The following is a 15,058-nucleotide window of genomic DNA, read 5'->3' on the forward strand; positions in this document are numbered from 1 at the left end:
CTCATGTTCGCCTTCTGGTCTACTAGGACTCCTACAGTCCTTTCATGAGTAATCTTTTCAATCCAGATCAAAGCATTTTGCCATTTGGTGAGCGATGTGAGCTCATGATGGGTTTCGAGCAGTTTGACAGGACACAAAACACTGTGCTTTCTTCCCCTCTCCTCCCAGGTTGCCAACAGCTTGATGCCATCCATGTTACACAGCTGGAGAGAGACACGGTTCTGGTTTGTTTGGACAGTAAGTAGCACAATTCAAACGCTCTGATTCTCCCTTCTAAGGGCCTAAATACCCCAAAGCAGGCCTGGACAAACTTTGGTCCTCTGGGTGTTTTGGACTTCAACTCCCACAGATCCTAACAGCCTGCTAGGAATTTATTTATTTATTTTGCATCAAAAGCATTGCATAAATTAGTATAAAAACCGATAAAAAGAGAAGGAGCGCAGGTGGGTAAATATCTTTTGACCAAAAACGGGCAACAGCGATGGCATTGTCTGTAGCCTCCAACAATTTCTTCCTCTGTCCATGAGGCAGGGCATAGTGGACAAGCATACACATGCAAAGTTGTCTGTTCTGCTCCACGGTCACACAAGGTGGGGGATTCTTTTAGGTTGTGCCATTTTGCCAGGTCGTCTTTTGATCTGCCCACTCCACTTCTGAGACTGTTCAGGGACTTCCCAGTTGCCCATTCTTGGTTTGCCCCTGGAGGAAGACCCTCTCTCGTGGGGGGCCATCCAGTTGAGATTGTGGGACTGTTAGGAATTGTGAGAGTTGAAATCCAAAACACCCTGAGGGCCAAAGTTTGCCCAGGCCTGCCATAGCCTGAAGGCAGTATGCTACACAATACAGTAGAGTCTCGCGTATCCAACCTTCGCTTATCTGGCATTGCGCCTTATCTGACGCCCCCTTTTCCTCCAGCATTTCCCCTTCAATTAAGGGAGCACTCCCCAACTCTCTGTCCTGATTTGCCCTTCAAGAACAGCCTTAATACCACGTTGAAAGTAAATGAAAAATGCTTTGCAAACACAAAAGAACAGCACATGCAGTTGAATATTGCAAAAGAAAGCAAGGAAGTCTTAATGCAGACACAAAACTCAAGTCTCTGATAAAGTCCAAAAGAAACAGCAGTCTTACATCAGACAATGGGCAGTGATCACTAAATCCTTAGAAGCAGACTCAAAGCAGGTACAATTGGAGCAAAGACATAAGCATCAGAGTCATTTGTTACCAGCAAAAGTTGACTACTCCAGCTTCTGATTTATAGCTCTGAATTCCCCAGGCAGGAGGTGCTAGGGCGTCTCCCAATTGCTATGGCATTTCTAGCAGCTAATCTATCTGAATGACGTCTCTGCTCTGTTTCCTTTGGCCTTTCCAGAAATGTGGGCACTTGCAAAACCTCATCCTCTGATTCTAACTCCCCTTCTGATTCCTGAACACTTTCCTGCTCCCCTTCTTCTTCTGAAGATGAGGAATCCCTAACACTCTCCCTCCATTCCCAATAAGTGAAAAAGGCAAGACAAGGAGGAGGAGGAGGAAGGAAAGGGGGGAAAGAGGCAGGGCCGGAAGCAGGAGCATCCTCCCTTTTCCCCTCTGTAATTTCCACGCTCCTCTTCCACATCCGGGCTCTTCCTGCTGGGCCGCTCTATTTATTTATTTATTTATTTATTTACGACATTGATATGCCACCCTTCTCATCCCGAAGGGGTCTCAGAGCGGCTTACAAGATATATATACATACAGTATATTATTTTATTTTATTAATATAGTACAATATCAGTATTATATATTACTATATTGTACTATACCATTATATTGTAATATTATTAGGAATATTACATGTACTATTTATATATAATTATAATATCATATTGTTAGTAGTAGTATTATATTGCATTCTATTATAATATTATAAATATTATATGTAAATACAATATATTACATTACATTAGATTAGATTATATTATGTCCATGAGGCAGGGCAGAGTGGACAAGCATACGGATGCAGAGTTGTCTGTTCTGCTCCACGGTCACACAAGGTGTGGGATTCTTTTAGGTTGTGCCACATAGCACAGGAGACAAGGTGGAACTGTCTTCCTGGTCCTCTCTCTTCACTCTGGGTTGAAGGGAGAGGTGCATCATTGCCAATAAATAGGGAGATAATCACTCCTTTTGGGGAATAGAAAAGGCCGCAGGCCAAAAAAGGAGTGAATATAGCTCTCTCTCTCATTTTTGAAATGCCAAAATAGGGGGGGCACTTGCCTTCACCCTTTGAGTCCCTGTTGTTAGCATTCTAAGTGTCTTGTGCCACGTCGGATGGGTAGCAGTAGGAGACTCCGTATTATCCAACATTTCCATTTATCCGACATTCTACCGGCCCGCTTATGTTGGATGAGCAAGACTCTACTGTATTTTAAGTACTTTGAGGTTCGAAACAAAGTTTGTGTCTATTAACCATCAGAAAACAAAGGAGTCATTATCTCCGCCACCCAGATGGACAACTTAGTTTCACGTCCAGGGTGTCACTTATTTTCTATGCAGGCCTTGCCCTCTTTTAAGGTGGGTATGTCCATCGATCATTCCTTTGGTCAGTCCTCTCTGACACTCTTCCTTTCCCTCTTTAAGGGTTTGTCAAAATAGTCAACCTGCACGGGAAACTGAAGTCGAGCAAGAAGCTGGCCTCGGAGCTGAGTTTCGATTTCTGCATTGAATCTGTAGGTGAGCAGCCAGCCTGGTTGTGATCGTGGAAATTGCTATTTTTGCCTTAATTGGTTAAAAACTGGTGAGTTGGGCAAACTTGGGCCCTCCGGGTGTTTTGGACTGCAACTCCCACAATTCCTAACAGCCTACCGGCTGTTAGGAATTGTGGGAGTTGCAGTCCAAAACACCCGGAGGGCACAAGTTTGCCCTTTCAAGTCTATGACAGGATTTGCCAACCATGTGCAGCTCTGTTTGCATCTTTCCTCCTTGTTCCTCTCCTTGCAGTGTGCCTTCAAGACAGCGTCTTAGCCTTCTGGAAACACGGGATGCAGGGCAAGAGCTTTAAGTCCAACGAAGTAAGTATCCTTTTTCCTCAGCGTCACAAATTGCGGGACCCTTATTCTCTCAACACCCAGAGAGAGGATTTCAAGGCTGATCCCAGTAGTACACCAGTCCTTGAGGAAGCTTTTCCATTACCCGAAACCAACTTCTGCAAGATTCCTTTGCAGTTTGATCTGGGGCCTGTCCTTCTTTTCCTCCCTGCCTTTTCTTCCTACCTTTGGTTTGGAAGCTTCTGAAGAGAAACACCTACTATAAGGATTCCTTCATAGCCAATGCCCTCAAAACGTTTTACGTACCTGGCATGGACTCAACCTTGTTGTTATACCTCACTCCACAATAGGAATGTAACTCCCCTTTTCTCCTGCTCTGAAAAGGTTTCCTCCTCTCCTGAAAAAGTATTTTTTATTTTTGGGTTGTTGTAGGTTTTTTCAGGCTATATGGCCATGTTCTAGAGGCATTCTCTCCTGATGTTTCGCCTGCATCTGTGGCAGGCATCCTCAGAGGTAGTGAGGTCACTACCTCTGAGGATGCTTGCCATATAGCCAAAAAAACCCCACAACAACCCAGTGATTCCAGCCATGAAAGCCTTCAACGATATTTTATTTTTCTCTCAGGACAGTTGAGTTTTATATAAATTGGCCAACTATGCAACCACAATGCCTGTCTTCATAACTGTTAAATACAGTTACACAGAAAGGATATTGGTTATTGGTCCCGTAGTCCATCTTTTTTTTTTGTTTTGACACCATTAACCTTGCAAAAGGAAAATGTGCACAGAAAAATATGTAAATTGTAGAAATGTTAAGGCCTGGATTTGGTGAATAAACTCTCTAAGGGCCTCATCCCACTAGAGAATGAATCCATTTCAAATCCGGTTGCTGGCTCCTGCAGAATTCTGGGGTTTGTAGTTTAGGGAGGAGCCTTTAACGACCTCACTAAACTATTTATTTTATTTTATTTATTTCTGGTATTTCTACCCCATTCTTTCTCAACCCCCAAAGGGGGGGACTCAGGACAGCTTACATTTAGCAGCAATTCTATGCCAATAAATAGTAACAAAGCAGTATAATATTAACTAAAACAATAAATAGAAAATAGTATTAACAGCCATAACATCATTCCAGTCGAATTCCATATCCAAAGTGCTTTTTATGCCTGCTGTCCAAAAGCATGGTCACAGAACCACGACTTCAATTTCTTCCTAAAAGACAGGAGGGGTGAAGCCGAAACCCCTCTTTTGTGGGGAGCAAGTTCCATAGGTGGGGGGCTACAGCTGAGAAGGCCCTGTCTCTCATCCCCACCAGATGTATTTGTGACGCTGGTGGGAGCGAGAGCAGGGCCTTCCTGGATGATCTTAAACTGCAAGGCGGGACGTAGAGGGAGATGTGTTTGGACAAGTAAGATGGGCCAGAACCGTATAGGGCTTTTAGGTCAAAACCAGCAATTTGAATTGGGTTTGGAAGTGGACGGGCAGCCAGTGGACCTGGCACAACAAGGGAGTGGTATGCTCCTTGTATGTCACTCCAGATAGTAATCTGGCTGCCGCCCGTTGGACTAGTTGTAGTTTCTGAACAGTCCTCAAAGGCAGGCCCACGTAGAGTACAAACCCCAGGATTTTAAGTGGATTTTTTTTTCTGGTATGATGAAGTGGTAAGTGTGCCATTTAGTGAGATTTCATCACGCTCTTGCTCTTTTGCTGCAAAGATTCCCCAAGAGGCAGTGAGAGCACATACAGAAAGTCTCCTCCTTTGGAGAATAAGTCTATGCTTACTTCATTTTCTTGAATGATTGCAAATGTTTTCTGCCTGGTGGGTGAAGTTTTTTTGGAGAATTGTTTGCAAAAGAAATTGCACAGAAACTTGGAGGATGTGTGTTTGTGTGGTTGTCCAAAACCTGCCAATTTTTGCACAGAAAACACTGCATCAAGTACTGTGGAAAACTCTAAAAATTATCATCAGGGATGTAGCAATCTGTCTGCCCTTTCTAACTGGAGTATGTTTTTATGTCTAATTGTGCTTTTACTTTTGTAATTTGTTATGTAATGGCTTCAGAATGGGGCCCATTGTAAGCCGTCCTGAGTCCCCTTTGGGGGTTGAGAAGGACAGGATAGAAAGGCGAGAAATAAATAAATAAAAAAATAAACATTTGCAAGCATTCTTTGCACCCCTCTCTTACAACATTGCAAAAGGGAAATGGGGTGTATGGTCACCGTGATTGTGCCCTTGTCCTGAAACTCCTTCTCTCTGTGACAATCGTTCCTTTCACCTCTTCCCTTGCTCACATTTTCACACTCTTTTCTCCAGGTAACCCAGGAAATCTCAGATGAAACCAGGGTTTTCCGCTTATTGGGCTCCGACAGGTAAGTTGGGAAGAGCCACACTGGCCTTTGGGCCTTCAAAAGGAGGCTGAGCTCTTAGGGAAAAGGATCCTAAATCCTTCAAGAAGGTTCTTGTGCCTCTGAATTGTGTCTGCATGTGCCTTAAAGTTGTCACTCTCATTCATTTCAGAGGGTTTTCTTAGGCTCATAGGTGGTTTTGTAGTCTTTTCCTCCAAAATAGAGCCAAGAGTGGTTGAGGTTCATTGCCTGTCTCCTATTAAAGGGGCCCTGCTTAGCTTCCAAGATCAGGTGGAATCTGATGCCTTCAGGGCATTTAGGCCTTCGCCCTGTGTACTTGAGCATGGGTGCATGCCCACATACCTTTGGATCAGCCGACCAGGACCAGCCGTTTCTTAATGGCTTACATAAGCTTTTGGACAGAAGTAGTTGGACAAATGCAGAAGTTGGTATTTGGCTGAAGTTTGCAGAGACAGAGTTGCACCTGCCAGAAGCTGACCATAGAATTGCACCTGTGACTATTGCAGGCCTGCACAACTTGCAAAGTTCTAGCTTCACCAGTGTAACTATGGCCAACTTCTAGAGGAGGACCTAGAGATTCCTGGAGAGAACATATTAATCAAAATGGTGCATAATTATCAGATCTTGGAGGGCCAGCTGCATTATTGTTCAACACCACCACTTATTTATTGAAAGAGTGCCACCCCTGTCCCAGAACAAGTGCGTGCTGTATGCATAAAAACAACAAGCCTGCTCCCTGCCCCTGAGAGGAGGCTTCAGATCTCATTAAGACACGGCACACAAGGCAAAAGGCAAGGCCGCAGGGGAGGGGGTGGCAAAGTTGATGACAGCACAACAAAGCAATCGTTATTTTTGCAATTGTGTTCTGTTGACACACCTTGTGCTCCCTTGACTTCTCCTCTTAACCCCAAATCATTCACAGACTCCTGGAGTTGCAAGATGTGATTCGCAATGGTTTTTTTGGCTGCCACATGTTGGGGCTCAGCAGCAGGATACTGGGGGCTCCTCAAAGGATGAGAGGGATGGTGGTTTTTCACTGAGTCTGTGTGTGATCAGGCTGAAACACAGGCTGAATTGCAGGCCTAAACTCAGAGAACTGCCAGCAGTTACAGATTCCTCACCTCTGAGGATGCTTGCCATAGATGCAGGCGAAACGTCAGGAGAAATGCCTCTAGAACATGGCCATAAAGCCCGAAAAAACCCACAAGAACTGAGTTACAGATTCCGTTTCACATGGGAATTTGCCTTCAACAGATGAGGAGTTTACCCTTGATATCAGATTAGGGCTCTGCAGGGAAGGAGTGAAGGATGGTCAGAAAGACTCTGAGAAGTCATCGAAACTCCTGAGAACGCTTTATGTGTTTATTTATTTATTTAGAAGTTTTCTATACCGATCTTTTCACTTCCAAGAGGGACACAAATCCGGTTCACAACATGTGTTCGTATACAAAAAATTACAAACTACGCAATGCATCATCATTACACGTTAAAAACATAGTACAAAAGCATCATCATCATCACAATTATACAAGCCAAGTCGTCAAAATATTCATGGTCATAATTCACAGTTCATCATTCTCCTTCCATGTGGACCAGAATTATTAACTCAGTTATCAAAGGCCGCGTTCCATAGCCAAGTCTTCGTTAATTTCCTAAAAGTCAGGAGGGAGGGAGCAGTTCTAATCTCCAGTGGGAGGGAGTTCCAAAGGCGAGTTCCAAAGCTTTCAAACACAGGTGTCAAAAAGATGACCTCATGGCTTCTGAGCTTAAATTAAGTGATGTTTTCTTTCGAGTCTCCAGAGTAGACAACGTTGGCATAGAATCAGGTTCCTGGAACAGCTCTCATGTTCGTGAATCTTGTCTCCTGTGTTTATTTATTATTTATTTATTTACAGTATGTATATTCTGCCCTTCTCATTCCGCAGAGGACTACAATGTACATATACATTGCAAACATTCAATGCCATAGACACACAACATATATAGACAGACACAGAAGCAATTTCACATTCCAGCTTTTCTTGAGGGTATTCTGGCCACCAGGGGAGCTGTCCACCACACTCCGGGGCAGAGAGTTCCACTGCTGAACGGCTCTCACAGTCAGGAAGTTCTTCCTCATGTTCAGGAGATTCCATCTGAACATGAGGAAGAACTTCCTGACTGTGAGAGCCGTTTAGCAGTGGAACTCTCTGCCCCGGAGTGTGGTGGAGGCTCCTTCTTTGGAAGCTTTTAAACAGAGGCTGGATGGCCATTTGTCAGGGGTGATTTGAATGCAATATTCCTGCTTCTTGGCAGAATGGAGTTGGACTGGATGGCCCATGAGGTCTCTTCCAACTCTTTTGATTCTATGATTCGATGTCCCTTCACCAACCATTTGTGGCACTGATGAAGTACTTCCTCATTCTTTGCATGCTTGCTGGAGATTTTTATGGCCTCGTAAATTAGTTAAATTTGCCTCCCCGCATAAATTTCCTAAATTTCCTACTTGACAGATGCAACTGTCTTTTGGGCTGCAAAGGTCGACAGCAAGCTACACAAAATTGGTCGGAAACTCACTCCGACCCGGGCTGGCTTCGAACTCATGACCTTCTGGTCAGTAGTGATCTTAATGCAGCTGACTCCCATCCAGCTGCACCAGAATCCCGGTGTGTTTGCTTGTGTGTTTGTCCAGTTGCAGCATTTCAGGGAGTACATGACTGGAAAACTATAAGTCACGTGCCAGTATCCCGTGACAAGTTCCAGGCATTTTTATCAATTGAGATAAAAGCAAGAGAGAACAACAACAACAGTAATAATATCCTGCACAGAGAACTATTTTGTGTGTGTGTGTGTGCACACAAAATATTTATGTGCAAAAACTACATTTTTGCACAGATTAATGGGTTTTTCAGCATTTTCAAATGCTTGGACATAGGGAAAATACTGCAGACGAATGTTTTCCTTTACAAGGAGAGAAAACTATCCTAATTCCACATCTTTGCATGTTCCTGAAAAAATGTTGCCTTGGAAACATTCCCATTTTCATGCTTATAGATTTATGCCTATGTTCTTGACTTCCTGGATATCATGTACCTTACCATTTTGGAGTATTGATCTTTCTACATATGGACCACTGCTATTTCATAGCACCTCTTCTACTGCTTTTTGGGAATTGCCCTTTTTCCTTTCTGTAGCTGGCCCCCAGGCCTTAGTTTGGGGACCCCTGCCTTAGACTCTGTCCTAAATCCGGCTTGTCTCCTCCGCTCTCTCTTGCAGGGTGGTGGTGCTGGAGAGCCGGCCGACCGACAACCCCACCGCGCACAGCAACCTCTACATTTTGGCTGGCCACGAAAATAGCTATTAGGTAGGCAACTGCTGGCCGACGTGAATTGTGAGCCCAGGAAGAGGAATCTACGTCGGCATCGCTCTCCTCCTGGCACCGGAAAGCAGCATCCTGCTAAGGAAACCCTCTCCCTGCCCGGCTCGTCCTCTCCGCACCTCTCTTTGCCTGACTGTCGGCACCGGAACGGAGCCGGGTTTTTAGGATCCAGAGCCAAAATTTGTCGTCCTATTTGTCTTGTGCGTTGTCTCGCAGCTGGGCGCAGCAGCTGCTCTGTCCCTTGCCACTATGTGGTTGGTTTAATGTCACGTTTGCTTAATAAAAGCGAACCGGAGAACGAGTCCCTTTTGTCCGTGAAGCCGGCCAGCGGGAAACCGAATCCTTTAAAGTTGGGGGACTTTGGACACCCTTTTTTTCTCCCCCCACATTCCAGCCCGGCTTTCCCCATTTCTGCCTTCGAATGGGGGCAAACGCGGAAACGCGGGTGCGGATCTCCCCGGCATGTTTTGCCCGAGAAGCCCGAGACACCTCGCTCGCCCCCAAACGTTGCTGCGAGGAGATACGATTCCCAAGGAAAAATGTCATGATTATTATTATTATTGCTGTTATTATTTTTTTAAAGCAACTGTTCTCTCCGGGGGTTTGTAAGATAGAAGACTATTTAATCCTTATTTATTAACCTGCTGCTACGGTGGTGTGATGTATCTTAACTTTCTAGCACATGAAGGTTGCAGAGCAGCTTTGTTTCGGGGTGTTTTTTAATTTTTCGGGGATCGGGGGGCGGGATTGAGTGCGACGGTGGGCCTTTGGGATTGGTTTTCTTGCCTTTTCTAGCTATTTATCTGGTTTTTGTACAAGAGTATTTTGGTGGAGAATCAGACAACACTATAGTGCAGGTATGGGCCAACTTTGGCCCTCCCTCCAGGTGTTTTGGACTGCAACTCCCACAATTCCTAACAGCCGGTAGGCTGTTAGGAATTGTGGGAGTTGCAGTCCAAAACACCTGGAGGGAGGGCCAAAGTTGGCCCATACCTGCATGACTATAGAGTTGTGTGTGTGTGTGTGTGCCTCAAGCAGAGGGTGTTTTCCATGTGGACCATTCATCACCAACCCTCAAAAGAGAGGGAAGTTGTGTCCTGACTCAAAACAGCCCATACTAGACCTCCCAGAGCCTTGTGTGTCCAATACTGCCTGGGAGATTTGGGAAGTTATAGTTCAGAAAAGATATCTTCCCGAAGTGGTGGTCCATCGGTCATCAGCCCCTCAAGATTTATAATGGAGAAAGAGAGAAATGACCAGATTTATAATAAATACATAATTCACTCCCATTGGCAATGCAGGTTAAACCGCTGAGCTGCTGAACTTGCTGAACGAAAGGTCGGCGGTTCGAATCCAGGGAGCGGGGTGAGCTACCGCTGTTAGGCGCAACTTCTGCCAACCTAGCAGAACTTGCTGACCGAAAGGTCGGTGGTTCGAATCCAGGGAGCGGGGTGAGCTCCCACTGTTAGCCCCGGCTTCTGCCAACCTAGCAGTTCGAAAACATGCAAATGTGAGTAGATCAATAGGTACTGCTTTGGCATGAAGCTAGAATCCTAGAATCCTAGAGTTGGAAGAGACCTCATGGGCCATCCAGTCCAACCCCATTCTACCAAGAAGCAGGAATATTGCATTTAAATCACCCCTGACAGATGGCCATCCAGCCTCTGCTTAAAAGCTTCCAAAGAAGGAGCCTCCACCACACTCCGGGGCAGAGAGTTCCACTGCTGAACGGCTCTCACAGTTAGGAAGTTCTTCCTCATGTTCAGATGGAATCTGCTCTCTTGTAGTTTGAAGCCATTGTTTCATGTCCTAGTCTCCAGGGAAGCAGAAAACAAGGTAACGCTGCTCCATGCAGTCATGCTGGCCACATGAACTTGGAGGTGTCTATGGACAACGCTGGCTCATAAGCTTAGGAATTGAGATGAGCACCACCACCCAGAGATGGATACAACTAGACTTAATGTCAAGGGGATACCTTTACCTTTCATAATACACTTTGTTTATAGTCTGCTCTTCTCCCCTAAGGGACTCAGAGCAGATTACACAGGCAAACATTCAATCAAATACAAAGAGACATACAAGCAAAGGCAAAGACAAAGGCTTCTCCTTTTATTTCTGGCTTCTGGAGGTGCTCATCTCTGGCTCCGGGGAGGTGCTTTTTTCTACATTTTCAGGCCAAGGAGCCTGTGTGTGTGTGGCTGGGAATTTGAATTACAGCATTTACACAGCAAACATTCAGTCAAATACAAGGAGAGTAAAAACAAAGGCAAAGGCTTCTCCTTTCATTTCCGGCTTCTGGAGGCAATGTTCATCTCTGGCTCTGGGGAGGTGCTTTTTTCTCCATTTTCAAGCCAAGGAGTCTGTGTGTGTGTGTGGCTGGGAATTTGGATTACAGCATTTACACAGGCAAATATTCAGTCAAATACAAGGAGACTGAAAACAAAGGCAAAGGCTTCTCCTTTCATTTCCGGCTTCTGGAGGCGGTATTCATCTCTGGCTCCCGGGAGGTGCTTTTTTTTCCATTTTCAAGCCAAGGAGCCTGTGCGTACGTGGCTGGGGACTCCGATTACAGCATTTACACAGGCAATACAAGGAAACTAAAAACAAAGGCAAAGGCTTCTCCTTTCATTTCTGGCTTCTGAAGGCAGAAAGGGTGCTTTTTTCTCCATTTTGAAGCCAAGGAGCCTGTGTTGTCACCTTCTTGTTGTGTGGCCAGCATGACTGCTTGGATCGTATTTTTGCCTTTTTCCGCCAAAGCAGTACCTGTTTACTCACATTTGCATGTTTTTGAACTGCTAGGTCAGCAGGAGCTAGGGCTTGACAGAGAGGAACTCACCCCATCCCGTGGATTCAAACTGCCAACCTTCAGATCAGCAGTTCAGCAGTACAAGGGTTTAACCCATTGTATTGTCGAAGGCTTTCATGGCCGGAATCACTGGGTAGGTTTTTTCGGGCTATGTGGCCATGTTCTAGAGGCATTTTCTCCTGTCGTTTCGACAGCATCTATGGCAAGCATCCTCAGAGGTACCTCAGATGCAGGAGAAACATCAGGAGAAAATGCCTCTAGAACAGTGGTTCTCAACCTGTGGGTCCCCAGGTTGCCAACCTTCAGGTCAGCAGTTCAGCAGTACAAGGGTTTAAGCCATTGTATTGTCGAAGGCTTTCATGGCCGGAATCACTGGGTAGGTTTTTTGGCCATGTTCTAGAGGCATTTTCTCCTGACGTTTCGCCTGCATCTATGGCAAGCATCCTCAGAGGTACCTCAGACGCAGGCGAAACGTCAGGAGAAAATGCCTCTAGAACAGTGGTTCTCAACCTGTGCGTCCCCAGGTGTTTCAGCCTACAACTCCCAGAAATCCTAACAGCTGGTAAACTGGCTGGGATTTCTGGGAGTTGTAGACCAAAAACATCTGGGGACCCCAGGTTGAGAACCACTGCTCTAGAACATGGCCATATAGCCCGAAAAAAACCTGCAAAAACCCAGTTTAACCCACTATGGCCTCTCCATATTGAGTCAGGAGATTTGCGCCTCCGGACTCAATGTGGCCCAAACTATACTTCCCAGAGTCCCTTAGCCAAAGCTGGTTGGGGGATTTGGGGAGTTGTAGTTCCAGTAAGTAGCTTCCATATATTTAGAGCCCTCCTAAAGGGCAGTGACGCCCAATGGTCATCATTACCCTCGAGGTTATAATGGACGAAAGAGAGGAGAGATGTGTGCCTCCTGACTCATTGTATCCCAAACTAGATCTCCCAAAGCCCTTTGGGGAGTTGTAGTTCGAAAGGTAAGTTTCCCAAGCCGTGGTCCAGACATTTAGAAGCCTATTATGGGATGGGTCCGACCTGATTGCTGCTCCGCCAAATGAGAAACGTAGGCAGCCGTGGTCCAGGCCTAAAACGAGGGAGGGTTGTCTCATTTTATTATTAATTCTTCGATTTTTATTTATTTATACTGTGCCAGAAAGGAGATTGGAGAGAGGAACATGCAGTGCCTGGAATTGGAAAAAAATTACGTATATTATGGGGGTGTTTTTCTTTCTCCCCGTCTAGACAGGTAGGAACGAATGGTAGGTTTATTTCCTGGCGGTATAGTATAAATCTATATAAATATAAATATATATATATAAGAAGCAGTATTGCCTAATAATCCTTGGGGAAAGTCTCCTTTATTCCACGATCCCTTTTTCAAGGCTCTCGTCCATGTTTCTCTCTTTCTCTTTTCTCTCCGTTTCGTCCATTAAAGTATCCCTTTGCTCCTTGATTCTCGTTTGCTTGTGTTCATTAAGCCAGAGTTTCCCAATCTTCCTAATGCCGCGACCCCTTAATGCAGTTCCTCATGTTGTGGTGACCCCCCAACCATAATATTATATTCGTTGTTACTTCATAACTGTATTATTATTATTATTATTATTATTATTATTATTATTACTATTATTATTATTATTATTATTACTACTAGCCGTCCCCTGCCACACATTGCTGTGGCCCTCTACGGGGTTTCTGTGTGGGAGGTTTGGCACAATTCTATCATTGGTGGGGTTCAGAATGCTCTTTGAGTGTAGGTGAACTATAAATCCCAGCAACTACAACTCCCAAATGGCAAGATTCCGTTTTCCCCAAACTCCACCAGTGTTTACATTTGGACATATTGAGTATTTGTGTAGAGTTTGGTCCAGATCCATCATTGTTTGGGTCCACAGTGATCTCTGGATGTGGGTGAACTACAACTCCAAAACCAAAGGACACTGCCCAGCAAACCCTTCCAGTATTTTCTGTTGGTCATGGGAGAACTGTTTACCAAGTTTGGTTCAATTCCATCATTGGTGGGGTTCAGAATGTTCTTTGATTGTAGGTGAACTATAAATCCCAGCAACTACAACTCCCGAATGTCAAGATTCTATTTTCCCCAAACTCCACTAGTGTTCACATTTGGGCATATTGAGTATTTGTGAAGAGTTTGGTCCAGATCCATCATTGTTTGAGTCCACAGTGATCTCTGGATGTAGGTGAACTACAACTCCAAAATCAAAGGACACCGCCCAGCAAACCCTTCCAGTATTTTCTGTTGGTCATGGGAGAACTGTGCACCAAGTTTGGTTCAATTCCATCATTGGTGGGGTCCAGAATGCTCTGTGATTGTAGGTGAACTATAAATTCCAGCAACTACAACTCCCAAATGTCAAGATTCTATTGTCCCCAAACTCCACCAGTGTTCACATTTGGGTATAATGAGTATTCGTGTAGAGTTTGGTCCAGATCCATCATTGTTTGAGTCCACAGTGATCTCTGGATGTAGGTGAACTACAACTCCAAAACCAAAGGACACTGCCCACCAAACCCTTCCAGTATTTTCTGTTGGCCATGGGAGAACTGTGCACCAAGTTTGGTTCAATTCCATCATTGGTGGGGTTCAGAATGTTCTTTGATTGTAGGTGAACTATAAATCCCAGCAACTACAACTCCCAAATGACAAAATCAAATTTTTTGGAGTGAAGGACATACATTGGGTTGTTAGGTGTCTTGTGTCCAAATTTGGTGTCAATTTGTCCAGTGGTTTTTGAGTTCTGTTAATCCCACAAACGAACATTGCATTTATATTTATATAGAAGATGATGATGATGATGATGATGATGATTATTATTATTATTATTATTATTATGCTGCTACTGTTATGAATTGTCATGTAAATATCTGATATGCAGGATGTATTTTCATTCACTGGACCTAATTTGGCACAAATACCCAATAAGCCCAAATTAGAATACTGGTGGAGTTTGGGAAAAATAGACCTTGTCATTTGGGAGTTGTAGTTGCTGGGATTTATAGTTCACCTACAATCAAAGACATTCTGAACTTCACCAACAATGGAATTGAACCAAACTTGGCACACAGAATTCCCATGACCAACGGAAAATACTGGAAGGGTTTGGTGAGCACTGACCTTGAGTTTGGGAGTTGTAGTTCACCTACATCCAGAGAGCACTGTGGACTCAAACAATAGTGGATCTAGACCAAACTTAGCCCTCAATATGACCAAATATAAACACTTGTAGAGTTTGGGGGAAATAGACCTTGGCATTTGGGAGTTGTAGTTGCTGGGATTTACAGTAAACCTACAATCAAAGAAAATTCTGAACTCCACCAATGATGGAATTGAACCAAACTTGGCACACAGAACTCCCATGACCAAGAGAAAACACTAGAAGGGTTTGGTGGGCATTCACCTTGAGTTTTGGAGTTGTAGTTCACCTACATCCAGAGAGCACTGTGGACTCAAACAGTGGTGGATCTAGACCCGACTTAGCACTCAG

At 44.6% G+C, this 15,058-nt stretch overlaps 1 protein-coding gene across 3 annotated transcripts in view; it reads left to right on the forward strand.

Annotated features, from left to right (window-relative positions):
• Positions 1-13,008, forward strand: part of MAP4K5 (mitogen-activated protein kinase kinase kinase kinase 5) — a 152,155-nt gene extending 139,147 nt beyond the window's left edge. For 2 of the 3 annotated variants that reach the window (XM_067463137.1, XM_067463139.1), the window contains 6 exons: positions 169-237; positions 2,620-2,712; positions 2,980-3,050; positions 5,340-5,395; positions 8,648-10,837; positions 11,017-13,008. In XM_067463137.1, coding sequence (XP_067319238.1) covers positions 169-237; positions 2,620-2,712; positions 2,980-3,050; positions 5,340-5,395; positions 8,648-8,735 — 377 coding nt within the window. In that variant the 3' untranslated portion in view covers positions 8,736-10,837; positions 11,017-13,008. The remainder of the gene's footprint in view (positions 1-168; positions 238-2,619; positions 2,713-2,979; positions 3,051-5,339; positions 5,396-8,647; positions 10,838-11,016) is intronic. The other variant, XM_067463138.1, reaches the window with a different exon arrangement.
• The last annotated feature ends 2,050 nt before the right edge of the window (positions 13,009-15,058 follow it).

Source organism: Anolis sagrei, chromosome 1 (genome assembly GCF_037176765.1).
Source record: "Anolis sagrei isolate rAnoSag1 chromosome 1, rAnoSag1.mat, whole genome shotgun sequence".
In the NCBI taxonomy this organism is placed as follows: Eukaryota; Metazoa; Chordata; class Lepidosauria; order Squamata; family Dactyloidae; genus Anolis; species Anolis sagrei.